Genomic DNA, 13,831 nt, shown 5'->3' with positions numbered 1-13,831 from the left:
CGTGCCTTGCAATTCCTAATTAACAAGCCATTAACTAGTCTGTTGTGAGATGCTTGTAATCTTGTCTAATTAAAATGCTATCAAGTTAATTCATAAATGTGGGAAAACTTAATGCTGGAATTTGCCTTTCGTTTTGTTTATAAATTCAGTTGTGAAGAGGAGGAGCTGGCTCTTACAGAGTTTTGATTAAGTTGACATGCATTTGGTGTGAATTGTTCCTTAACACAGCAGCTTTCACCACACTTATTCCACTTTATAGCCTTCCTCTATAGGAATAAAGCCCAACAAAGACAAGGGCTGCTGCTTGCATTGCTATGCATATTTTAATGAGAATTGCTGAGAATTTTTTCTTTTTATTCCTGTCTCTTTTTCTCTCGCTCTTTTTTTTTTTTATTAGCAACTCATTAAGGAGCAAAATACTTTTGAAGCTCATTCTGGGCTGTTCCTATTGGCTTTACTCCAAATTAAAGAAAAAAAAAGTGTCAATCAGCTGTACTAGAATTTGCAGGGCTAAAATGAGATCCTTCTGCTGAATAATTTCTTTGTTTTGTGTTATTTGGGAGGTGGAGGGTTTTATGTTTGGGTTATTTTTGTTTGGTTTTGTTTTGATGGAGTAGAGCCTTTGCATTCCTCCCAGGCTGCCATACTAAGGCTCTGTAAATAGGTTTTGAAAAAGCCTCCTGACTCTAAACAAATAGATTTAGAAGTTTGCTCTGAATTATAAGGCTATTAGAGCTTGTCTGTTGTGTTACTGTATATTGGGTGCAGTTTGTTGTGACTAATTTAAAAAGGGGTTTAGAGTTGCATTCAGTGTTCCTGATTCAGGGAAAATCCTGCAACGCCATTATCTACATCACAGTAAGACACAGTTACTTCTGCACATAAATGAACTCAACTTAGTAGGCTGACAAAATAGAGGTAGGCTGGATAAGAAAACAAAATAAGCTTGTAAGATCTCACAGCCAGATACTGCAATGTTTAGAGATTACCTGGAATTTTTGTTCGTTTAACCTTTGTTTTATGCCAGGTTTAAATAATGAAGAGTACCAAGTGGTCATTGGAAATGATACAACTCATTACATTATTGATGATTTGGAACCAGCCAGCAACTATACCTTCTATATTGTAGCTTACATGCCTCTGGGAGCCAGTCAAATGTCAGATCATGTGACTCAGCACACCCTTGAAGATGGTAAGGCAGATAAACACCACTATTCTTATGTGAGCCTTTATTTCACACTGAATAGAGATGTGCAATCAAGTACTAATAGGCTTCAAGGATCCAATGACATCAGTGAGACTTCTGGATACCAGTCATATAAGATTGGCTCAGCTAACAAAAGCGATGGGAATAAAATAACATTCTGATAGAGCAGCACTGTATATTACATGACATCTTCTATTTACACTGTAAGATATTTCATTAGATCAGGTAAGGAATCTTCTCAAATCTTCCTCGGTGCTGAGGATTTGTTGGAAGCCTAGGATTTCATCTCTGTGACTTACTGTGACTTTATTGTTGCTCGGAACCCCATCCCTGTAGGCGTTCAAGGCCAGGCTTGATGAGTTCCTGAGCAGTGTGATCTAGTGGTTGTCAATCCTACCCACATCAGGGGGTTGGAATTAGATGGTCTTTGACGTCCCTTCCAACCCCAGCCATTCTATGATTCTATGAAGTCAGTTCTCAAAGGCCCAAGGAGCTGGGAGGGAACAGAATTAGGACAGCTATCTTAAACTGAACAAAGGGATAGTCCATACCATATGACATCATGTGGAAGAAATGTTAAAGATTTATCTAGCTCTCTTCTGCTGCTAGCTAGGCAGGGAGTGGTGATCAATTGCTTGTGCATCACAAATTATATACATTTATATATACATTTATATATATTCTAGTAATGACTATTATCCTTTTCCTTCTCTCTGTCTTAGTAAATAGTTTTATCTCCACCCACATGTTCTACTTCTTTTTTTTTCCTAATTCTCTTCCCCATCCTGCTCGGAGGCAGGGGGGTGATGAGCAAGCTGTGTGATGATTAGCTACCTGCTGGTTAGCATGCACAGCATGTAGCCAGAAGTTACTACCCTCATAACATGGTTGGTGGAAGGAAGCACACACAGAGTTCTGAGCACTACTGGGTGTTGTTTAGACTCCAAGTTTCAGCTGCTGCATGTAACGTTGACAGTCACTTTGACAGAACTGTAACGTGTTGACTGCCATCAGTTCCTGCTGGCAGCAGTAAGAGAAGAAAATGTTGAGGTCTTCACAGAAAGGAGCTTAAGTTCATATTGTATGCAGAAGGTTGAGAAGCATGAGCAGTGTCCAGCTATTCTTAAAATAAACAAGAATCTACAAAACTGCTTATTACGTGTACCTCACCTTGGGTTAAGGTATCAGATGATAATTTCACATCTTTCTTTTTCTGGAGCTCAAAAACTTTTGTTGTTTTCCTTTTCAGTTCCCTTGAGAGCTCCTGAAATTAGTTTGACAAGCCGGAGTCCTACAGATATTCTTATCTCTTGGCTGCCAATTCCTGCAAAATACAGGAGAGGCCAGGTGGTACTGTATCGTCTGTCTTTCCGCCTCAGCACAGATAGCAAAATCCAAGTCTTGGAGCTTCCAGGGACTTCAGATGAGTACCTCCTTGAAGGGCTGCGGCCTGACAGTGTTTACTTGGTTCGTATTACTGCTGCAACGAGGGTTGGCTGGGGAGAGGCATCTTTGTGGACCTCCCACCGAACTCCAAAAGCTACAAGTGTGAAAGGTAATAATGCTTATGTTACTCACTGTCTGGAGATGGGGCCAACTGTGGGCTTCATCTGAAGGGTGCATGTTTTTCTGATAGGTAGCACAATGATGTGAAATGAGTTTTCCCAGTATGTGTTCTTATCCCAGTGATATAGGGGAATAGCGTTCTAACTGTGATTTAGTGCATAATCTACACAAGCTTATGATTTTAGTGTCAGGGTCAGAAGTTGTCACAGGCTGATGCTGTTTGTGTTTGATATGGTAATAGGAAACTTGAATTAAAATGTTTTAGCATTTAGCTTTGTTTGCAGTGATAACTTGGTTTTCTTCTGTTCCACATGATTTTAATAAAAAACAAGCAAACCCCAAAAATGTAGCAGTTCAGTAAAACTTCTTCATATCAGGACATTTCACATTGGCAGCCTGTGTGGGTGCACAGGGGAGCTGAGCTGACACTGTCTACTCTACAAACACTAAGTTTTGAGTGTAGGTATTAGCTCTTGATGAAGTATGATATTCTTGCTATTTACATTTACGCTGGCTTATTGTAGAGCTGGAGATCATTTTATAGATTTTGGATTATCCTCATTTTCTTTGGAAAAAAAAGGAATTGAAAATACTTTAAAAAATCTTACATGGATTTTATTTCAGTTTTCTTTTGAGATGCTGAATTAAAAAATGTCTGTTTCCTAATTTCCCTGAAATTGTGCTTTTAGATTAGCTACAGGGAATCAGACATCCTAAACAGGAAGTAAGTAGGTGAGTATGTAAGTGAGCTGGAATCAAAATCTTGAGTGAATCTTTGAGTGATGGCCATTCTGATTTCAGCATAAGGTTTTGTTATTATTGAATAGAATAACATTATGTATCTTTATCTGAAATCAGCACCGAAGTCTCCTGAGCTGCGTTTGGAACCAATAAATTGTACGACCATTACAGTACAGTGGCAGCAGGACTCTGATGACACTGCAGCTATTCAAGGGTACAAGTTGTATTACAAGGAAGAAGGACAGCAGGAAAATGGACCGATTTTGTTGGATGCCAGTGATCTTGAGTATACTGTCAGTGGTTTAGGTAAGTACAGAACGTATTTCTTAACTGTTGTGGAAGGCAATAAAATCAAAGGACATCTTAGGGATCTTAAATCTTCTGACTGACAAGGCTACTCCATTAGTTTTGGCCATCTATATTCCTAGCAATAAGCTATTTAAACTAGATTTATACTGCTGATAAGTAATCCTATCTGTATCCCTAAATATCTGTTGTTCAGCACTTAGATCTTTTTCATCTTGTATAAGTTAGAAGGGCACCCAGCTGCATACCACAAAACACAGAACTGATAGTAAATACCCATCTTTTTAGTACTCTGTTTAACACTTGATATTTTAGCATTTGGATGTTCATGCTTGGTACCAAAGATTTTTTTTCTAGTGTTTCTAGGTTGTGTTCTGTTATTTGTAGCCTTTGTCATGGCTATACTGCTTTGCAGAATTATGTTTAAAATGTATCATGTGTGCTTTTTATTGGGTTTTCTTTCCAGTAAGGATGCAGACAGAGGACAAAACAAAAACAAAATGAGTTTTGGGAGGTAGAACTTCCACTTTTCTTTTGCTTAGTTAGTAAATTGCAGGTAGAGTTCTACTGAGATGTGGAGTGTAACAGTAAGTCTCTCCTTGGAATATTTTGCAGATGTTGATATACATTGTAATCAGTTGTACAAAATCTGTGTTCAGGGAAGACAGTTCACATTGTGGCAACTGAAGTGCATTAGAATGTCAAAATTCATCATCTCTTAACATAGGAAATGTTAGCGATGACACTGTAAACACTGTTGATTGCATTTATTATTGGTAACGTTGGTGAATTACGGTTAAATGACTTGCAAATGGCTACTGGACCCTCGACAGAAGGACAATGCTGATAAAGCAGAAGGCAGCATTGGCCATGTAAAATGGGTTTCAATGATTGAACGTTATATATAGCAATATGAATATGATGCTATATATTTTAATTTGTTGTTTCTTTTAACCTTACATTCTGAGAACTAATCTCTCCTACTCTAGTGTAAGTCTACCTGGTTACTTCTGTCTATTTTTTAACTGGCTTATTTAGCGTGATAGTCTCTAGGTAAATAGAATTAAATGATCTGATCAGAGTCAGGGCTGCCTTTCTCAAAATAAATATTCACAGTTTCACATAGACATTTCTTTGTGTTAAAGGTCTTGGCATTTATTTTTCATCAGTGAGCCATTTCCTAGTCTAGTGTAAAATTCCATTATCACTTGCATTTGCTACAGGAACATACCCTTGAGTGCATACCATTCATTTTTTCACACTATTTTTAATTCCTCCTTTGCTTACTCCTGCTCTAGAAAGTTTTGACTTTTTACTTCCAGCTTGAGGAAGAGAAGGCTCTGGGGAGACTGTTTTGTAGCCTTTCAGTCCTTAAAAGAAGCTTTAAAAAAAAAAAAAAAAGATGACTTTTTACACGGTCTGATAGTGATAGCACAAAGGGGAACCATTTTAAACTACAAGAATTAAGATTAGAATTAAGAATTAAGATTAAGATTAGATGTCAGGAAGAAATTATTTACTAAGTAGGTGAAGAGGTGCTGGCACAGGCTGCCTTGAGAAATGCCCCATCCCTGGAGACATTCAAGGCTAGGTTGGATGGGGCTGTGGGCAGCCTGATCTAATGTGTGGCAACCTGCCTATTGCAGGGGTGTCGGAATTATTTGGTCTTTAAAGTCACCTCTTGTGATCATTAGGAGGGTAGAACCAGCATGAGAAGAACAGTGGCTCTGACAAACCCACTTTAGGCTTATATGGTTTGCTGGAACTAGGAACTCTTCATAGGTAAGTGTTACTGCTGACTGGAATCTCATCCCACCAGCTATATCTAGACAGATTAAAATCAAAGTTAGCTTCTCTCTTAGAAGATTCAAGAAGGCACAACCCACTGTGATGCTGTAACACAAGTTCATTGTTCTTAAAGCTGCCTGGAGTTCTCCCCCTTCTGAACTTTAATTAAATTAGAAGGACAAATTAATTAGTTATTACCATGCTAGTAACAGCAGTGTTTTTTACTAATTAAGTGAATGATGATGGGGGAAATGCAAGACATTCTTGTGCCATTAATGCCTTCTATGCTTGGAAAGAGAGAGGAAAGGAAGAATTCACTCTGCAAATTCATCTCTCTGTAGTTGCTGTCTGGAAGCTGTAGCATCTTGCGTGGATGACACTTACTGTGAGGATTTCGGAAAGTTGCACTTAGGTGACAAGGCTCATATGGGATCTCACTAAATGCTCACAAAACCCTGAGGCAATCAGGTTGTGGCAGGGATGTGTACACCTTAGGTGCTCTTGTTTCTGTTGCACACAAGATGATATCACGCTAACTAACCGTTTTCAGCCCGAAACACCTTAGGGGTTGGAAAAACTGGTCTGTTAGCTTCAGTGAAAACACCTTGAGCATGAGAGCACACTCAGCTTGCCCTTTCCCTGGGCATGGCCCCTCCCCAGGAGAGCCTGTGAAGTGCTGTCCTGTGCTAGGGCTGCAGACCTGAGTGCTGCTGGCTCCCCAGGGCCAGTTGCTATCAGGTTGCAGGGGATGGACAGAGCCTGCTGGTGGTTTGTTAAGCATGAAATTGAGCTTTTATATTTGTGTGTGTGTGCATGCATACATATGCATATATATAGATATTACAGTAATAATTGTTTGTTTATTCTTAAGAGGAGTGTGGAGACTGCAGGCCTTCTCTCTGGGAGAAGCTTCTTGGGGTTATCTAAAGCTGCTTGACATGAGGGATATAGCAATCCCTTGCTGCTGCTTCTGATACTCCAGTTTTATTATAACTAGTGGCTTCCTCCTACTCAATCCAGTTCTTTTGGAGAATATACTTAGGTTCTGTCAGCCTTATTTATCTAATACACTTGGTGTTATTGGAATGTTTGATCTTCATCAGCAAAAATTCCATTCTTCTGTGGAAACTTCAAGGCCTACCTTTGTCACTGCAGAGTGGAGAAATGGGAGAAAATGCACGTCCTTCCTCAGCTGGACAAAATGTCGTAGTGCTTTGTGAGGATTTTGTCAACATCTAAAGGATACAAAGATGTGTTTTGTGATCCTGCATGGTCTCTGCTCACAGAAGAGCCTTGTGCTGCAGAATTAGACAGCTACCCATCATGCTTAGCATTCCTCCAGAGACTTGCTTGGCCTTCAGTTGTTTAATTTCACCTGGATCTATGTATATCACTTTATTGCCATGATTATAGCTAAGCTTCAGCCTAGAGCAGCAAAGACAAGGTGATTCTACAATCTATAAAAATGGAATAAAGGGTTATAAAAAAAGAAAGCGTGAGGAATTTCCCCCATAAAGCTGTCAGATGTGTGTCATTCAAGTGCCTCTTCAAATAATTTCATAAAAGCACTTAGGAAGTTTCATAAAGCAGTTGATATAATGGTCAGATGTGACATAGTGGTTTGTTTTGCATCCTATTGCAGTCGTATGTGCAAGAAAGTGTAAATCCTAGCTTTATTGCCATCTTTCTTGTTAAGAACTACAAATGTTGTAATATTGAGGAGAAATGCTGTATGAGCACATTCTTTTATTTTTCAGTTTCGAAGTGTGACCATCAGCGTGTCCAGGTAGTTATTTCTAATAGCTGAGGCTGTAATTTCAGTTCCATCCTGGGTTTTGTTGTTGACAAAATGTAGTCTTGCATATTTGTATCTGAAAATTGTGGGCCATCCGAAACTGCGTATGTGAGAATTGATGTTGTTGTCTGGTTATGAGTCACTATGAAAATTCAGCTTGAGATTCACAGGTGAATTTCAAGGAACCAGGCGTTCGAACAGGGTAATGAAATAATGGGAAAGGAGCAAAGCAACTCCTCTCACTCCGTATGCTTTTTATTTTTATTCTTTTATTAGTTTTCATTTCTTGTTTCACACTTAACTATTTCCAAATTCTAGTTGATGAAGTAGAAACCAGTATTGCAGGACTCCCATATTTTTGCTTGAACTACTTTATGTTGAGTCAGACATTCACTGTGAAGTTTTGATTTAAACAAGCTATAGCTGCCTTTAAAAAAAAAGGATAAATAAAGATCAGGGATGACAATAGTTCTTAATAAAGTACAACTACTATGGGTTTTTTTGCTCGTATAACTGGATGATGGTACCATGTGCTGTATATGCTGGAACCGATATATTTACACTGCTGTATTGTGAAAAGTGTCTAATAGCTCAGTGGGTGACCAGGACAAATATTATCATTTATTACCACTGTTTACAGCTGGGTCAGTTGAGTGTTTACTCATGCTGATTACATCCTTAAACTAAACCTCTTATCTGTCAGTTCTCCTGATTGTATGTAACAGGCTTGCTACCACTACTTATCAGTTAAAACATGAGGGATTTGCTAAGCAAGGGGAGGAGGAACTGGCCAAATTGCACAGGGATAAAAGCAAAAGCTCTAGAAGTAGACTGGACATGTTTAAAAGCTGCCTTTTCCCAGCTGTGACCTCTTAGTCTTTTGCAGACACGGCGTTTTATGTATATTTGTATTTAACGATCCCATACTTTGGGCTAGGCCTGCTGTGATGGCGTGCTTCTACTACATGTTGGTAAAGGAGAGCGACACATTCCTTGCTTAATAATCATAAAGGATAGACCTGTCACCACCATATATGAGCCTGTCTTCTAAATGCAGACATGGCATATCTGCATATCACGTTTTCCTTGTTTTCTTTCCCTGAATTTATAAGGGAAGGAGGCAAACCTCTTACGATTAGAAAAGGCGAGGGGGGGGCTTTGCTACATTGCATCTTTTCTTTTAACTTGTAAATTATCAAATCAAGTGCTGCTTTGGTAAGATTTGGTCCCTTTTTTATAGAGCCATACTGCGTGGTACAGGCTGTAAGCGGACACGGAGATCAGATTTTTTTTTCCAGTTCTGTGGTTGGAGTTTGCAAGTTGGTACATTATGTTTTGTTTCAAGTGTAGGACAGAGCTGGCAATTCCTCTGGACATATTGGTGGCATTTCTTTCCAGATTCAGATTTATTGTCGCTGAATGCACAGAACTTTGGCTAGGTGGCAGGAGCAGGGAAGGAATGGAATCTTTGTTCTGTGCTGTGTTTTTTGGTAAGCAGTTGTTGGTCCATTGTGCAGCTTGATGTGGATCAGGGCAAGAGAGTGGGGAATGTCAGGTGGTTGGATAGTGCAAATGTGCTGAGATAGGAGACTGGACAAACTGATTTGCAGACTGACCCAATTCCTCAGGTTTGTCCCTCCCTTGTGAAATTAAAATACTAAACAGCTCTATTTGGATGAAAAATCAGTTCACTCAGGTTATAAATTGAATTTTTACCAAGCAAAACTGAAGCTTGCCTTTAATCATGCATCCTTTTGTTGGAGCTTATCGGCATGGCATCCATTACAGCAGTAGTGTCTCTGACTCCCATTCGTGCATACAACAAAATGGGAATCTTAGATAAACATCAGCTTGTTTTTTACTCCAGAGAGGCCAGTTAAGTATCAGCTGCTAACACTGCACACTCATTGTGCAGTTCAAGTGCCACATCTGTAAAAATGCAGTGCCTTCCTTCCTGGGTAGTTCAGTAGTTACAGTTCTCTTGCATTGTGCTCTATCACATATTTGTCTCGCAATCATGAATTTTCAGTTGAATTTTAGTTCTCAGATAAAAAGATTACTTTGATTATCACATATTTTCTCATAGCACAACCTTTGTTAAATAGATTTGATTTATTGGTTCTTTTTGGTTTTAAATGGCATCTTAAGTAAATCTGCCATTGTTGTTTTTTCTGAAAGTAAGAGTTATTTTCACACAGTTTGTTTGCAATGGAAAGCTTTAATTAATGTTTGGTGTATTTGTCAGTCTTAAACTACACCACCAAACCGCTCAGTAGTTTACTGATTCTTCCAGCAGACAATTTAGTAGGCACCAAATACTGGAATCTGTAGTATCTGTATTAGCAGAGTAGCTGTTTTAGTGTTGATTAAAATCTCACCTGTGACAAAACACGACAAGCACTGGGTAAGAGGAATCTCCAGGCTTCTGTGAGTTAAATTCAGAGTCATTACATTGTTCTAAAACAAATAGAGAAAGATTTGTCCGTGTGAGCAGATGAGTAAGGTCTCTCTTAGTTAAGATCTTTCAGAAAGAGGTAGATTCTGTGCTGGAAAAATTGCCTGTTTTTTTTTTTTAATGTAACCTTCTTGAAAGCGCTCCCTGAACTACTGCAGTTTGAATCCATTTGTCTTGGAGAGGGTCCTGCCTTTCTTATTTAACCGTGCCTTGACTTTTGCAGTAATCCATGTTAACTTTGCACACCAATTGCACTTTAAAGGTGAGGGCCAGGGGAAGGGAAGAGCACAGAATGAGACTGAATGTACTGTACTTCAAAATAGAGTGTTAAGAACAGTTAAGCCTGGCTCTCGGAAGAGACGCTGGGAGTTGTGTAGGTGAAGGAAGTTTCATTGTTTCCTGGGTCGATGCCTTGCAACAGTTTTGTAGATTAAAAACACCAAGATAGAGGCTTTACTAAGGCAGTGTCTGAGGTTGTGTCCCAAGGGCCCACCCCGGTAGCATGGAGAATTTCTGGCAGTTTTGGGGAAGGCTTTTTATCTCTTAATCAGCTGCCCCCAGAGCTGGGTCGGATGCAGTTGTTTTCTCTTGGGACACTGGACTAATTGTGTTGCAGCTTCAAGATGTGGAATCAAAGGTGCAGTGAAGAGCACTGAAAATTGGAAGGGGGTTTATTTATGGTCTGTTAAGATAACCTGCCTGCCTCTAGTGCAGCAAACTGTGTCTTGTTGGATGTGTTTAAACATAAAATGGTGAAGTGACCGAAATCTTGCAGGAAATGCTCTCTGCCGTTCTGTGTTCTTGGGGTAGAAATTCCATCGTTTAAAGCTAACCCTGTGTGGGAATTCAGTTGGGAAATTGGGTCATGTTGATTGAGTAACAGTTGGGATGTATCCAAGTAGCATTTCCTTGTTGTTTTGCTGGAGCTGAAGGTTGATATTTGCTTCATGAGAAGGACATATTGATCACCATTGAAAATACGTACCGTGTTTCTGACGTAAGGAAAAATCCCCAGAAGAGCCCTCAGTTACTTTTGAAGTGCTTCAAATATTACAGCCAGTCTGTAATGATGCATTTTAACAGCTATCTCGTAAAAGTTATCAGCAAATAAAGACTAATTTATCACAAGTGGAAAATATAGTTTTAAAGGGAAAAAAGAGAAACGGCAGATATGATCAGATTGTTTCTCGTGTTTCTATCTTAAAACCAGACAAACAGAAACCAACAAAAATAAATCAAACACAACAGACAGTGACAAACCAAAATGAAGCACGTTGGTGTTTAACAACCTTCTTTTTTAATCTAAGCAAAAGTTTCTTTTTCTGAAGCACAGGGATTTGTCTCTGAGAGACAGCATTATTTAATTTGCTGTTTATTGGACTTCATTAGTAAAATACTTAAGTCCTGGATTGCAAAGAAAATGCTCCTTGGAGAAGGCTTAGAGAGAACTCCTGTTATAGGAAATTAAATCAACATTGTCCATTAATCATACTGCATGTCAACCCCCAGACCTCTCTTGATTGTTCTTGGTGAATGTGAGGAACCATTAGATGTGTGAGGTCCTTAAAGGTCTGAGTAAGTCAAAGGGGAAGAGTTTAAAAAAATGCCAGTATTAGCACATGAAAGAGACTTCAGATTGGACAGAAGAAAACATTTGCTGTACAGGGCTGGTTACATTTCTTCATTTTTTCCCCCGGTGTTTTTTATTGTTTTCTTCCTTTGTTTAACAAAAATCCAGACGTTGTGATCAAAATGTTAACATTAATTTCTCCAGTGTTTTTTTTCTTTTTCCTTTAATTTTTTTTTTTTATTATTTTTTTTTGGATTGTGTCACTGCTTTTGATAAAGGGAGTGTTAATGATGGAGTTTCCTTATGAATTCATTGTTAGTGATAAACAAATGCACTTGTGGAACTGAGCTGTGCTGTGTGATAACTTTCCTGCCCAGAGAATCACCGTAGCTAGAGGATATTTGCCATGAGGGCACTATTGCTAGTAGAAGCATTACTCTATTTTGGGAGAGATGATGCAATTGTGAAAAAGCCAGTGTTTTTTTCAGGCAGCTGAGTTGTACTTTTGTGGCAAATGAAGGGAGAGTGTTTGGGAAGAGGAGAAAAAACAGCCTCATGTTGGAAGAAGCAGCTTTTGCTGCAACACTTCTCTTCCAAACCACTGATGTTTTGCATCTGGGAAAAAATGCTTAGTAGACATAATTGTTGTATTTCAAGTGTATTTCAGCAGTTGCACTCAATTCTGCAGTATTTCTGTTATTCATACAGCTGAATATTGTACCTTGATCAAACTGCATATTATGAAATAGAGATGCTTGTTGCTGCGTATTTGTAGAAGCTGTGACAGGGAAATACTCATTGATCCAAATTGGTAGGTCAGATAAAGACTTGAGTTTTCTGCCTGTTGCATGCATGCAGTTATTCACACACTGTGTCTTTGTGCATCTGTCACATTTGTATTCAGGCAGAGGAGCAGACATAAATTATTGTATAAAAATGCATCATGAAAATGGGCTGTGTACACCAGATCCCAGAACGGTGGAAACTGACAGAAGTGGAAATAAAGAGGAGTAGAAGAGCTGATGGGAGGATGTATATGGGGGAAGAAAGGCAGCTGAGTGTTGTGCTGCTAAGCCTTGTGCCCATTTGCCCAGTGGTTCCACACTTTATCCTTTGTATATCTGAGAAGCAGGGAGGGATGTGGTAGGCACACCCTATTGCTTAGCTTTGTATGTGTGTCTGTGTTTGCATGCGTATATAAAAACTGCCAGGATTAAAATGGGATATCTTTTTGCATCCTGTTCTGTTCTAGCACAGCACTTCTCCACTAGGAATACACTGCTTACTATAGCATTTCTTTGTATTAAATTTTACTTTCATGATAATCTATGGCCTAAGCTAGGCTTTTTCTTCATTCACGCCTTGTGGCCTTTGCCTTCCTTACTCCTTGCTTGCCTCTAACTTCTCTAGATTCCATCAGTCCTGGAGCCTTAGCGGTGACAGCCATGTGCCTTGGAAAGCCCATAGCTGTAGCACTGCCTGCCAGTTATTTGCACTGAAACACAAGGAAGAAAAGGGCCATTTTTGTGGAGTTGGCTCAGGTACTGATGCTTTAAACACGAGTGTGACACAATATTCCTGAAATCAGTGACGGGACTGAGCTGTACTTCCAGATTTCCAGCTTTGCATTTAGTCTGTTGGATAACAGCTCCCCCTTGAGGGAAATGTCCTTTACTAATAAATTCATAACATCTATTTCCATCCATTGGAGGTTTTGTGTGGGTGTGTATGAGGTTCACGATTTCACCAAGCAGCATAAGATGAAACAGATTCCCCATGGCTGTGCTGTACCTCAGGTAGCTGGCTGCAGCTGGGAATAGCACCTTGGTTTTGCCTGTGGTTTGTTTTGTCACAGTGGGAAGTCACTTAGTTCTGAGTCTGTCCGAATGCAATTGGGAGCACGGAAGTATTGAAGTATTGAAAACCCACATTCCTTGTGTACCTGTCTATGCTGCTCCTCTGTGCTTCTGTTACCATTTGTGCAGCTGCACAAGGACAGAGTGGGAAGTTGCCATGCATAAGAAATAACTCAGCCCAGGGAGGTGGTGGCAGGAACATGTGGCTGAATGGGCAGGGGAGGCAGGCTGCCCTCCTTCAGCAGTGGTGCTGGCTAATGCTGGTTTAAAATGCTCATCGAATCACAGGCTCAGCTTAGCATTTATAAAACTGAATTAATGATGGGAAATCCTTTTAATTGTACAAAAGCAGAAAGCTAGCTGAGAGTTAAGTAGCTTAGAGTTTATTTTACTGAAGTAATCAATCAGTTGGACTATTTTCCATTTTCTACATGTTACATAAACTTCAAATGCAGAGGAATTGCACAGAGATCATTTTGCTTTTTCAATCAAAGTAATAAGATGGCTTGGATTACAATCTTGAAAAGGTTAGGAAAGATATCTGAAA

The 13,831-nt window shown here is 39.4% G+C and overlaps 1 protein-coding gene across 1 annotated transcript in view; it reads left to right on the top strand.

Annotated features, from left to right (window-relative positions):
* Positions 1-13,831, top strand: part of PRTG (protogenin) — a 76,624-nt gene that overhangs the window by 39,575 nt on the left and 23,218 nt on the right. The window contains exons 9-11 of the mRNA XM_015872803.2: positions 1,028-1,192; positions 2,457-2,762; positions 3,632-3,820. Of these exons, the coding sequence (XP_015728289.2) occupies positions 1,028-1,192; positions 2,457-2,762; positions 3,632-3,820 (660 nt within the window). The remainder of the gene's footprint in view (positions 1-1,027; positions 1,193-2,456; positions 2,763-3,631; positions 3,821-13,831) is intronic.

The sequence above is a fragment of the Coturnix japonica genome, chromosome 14 (assembly GCF_054131305.1).
Source record: "Coturnix japonica strain WE chromosome 14, WE-NBRP24, whole genome shotgun sequence".
In the NCBI taxonomy this organism is placed as follows: domain Eukaryota; kingdom Metazoa; phylum Chordata; class Aves; order Galliformes; family Phasianidae; genus Coturnix; species Coturnix japonica.
The sequence above is the reverse complement of the archived record's forward strand: the minus strand, read 5'-3'. Positions and strand labels throughout refer to the sequence as shown.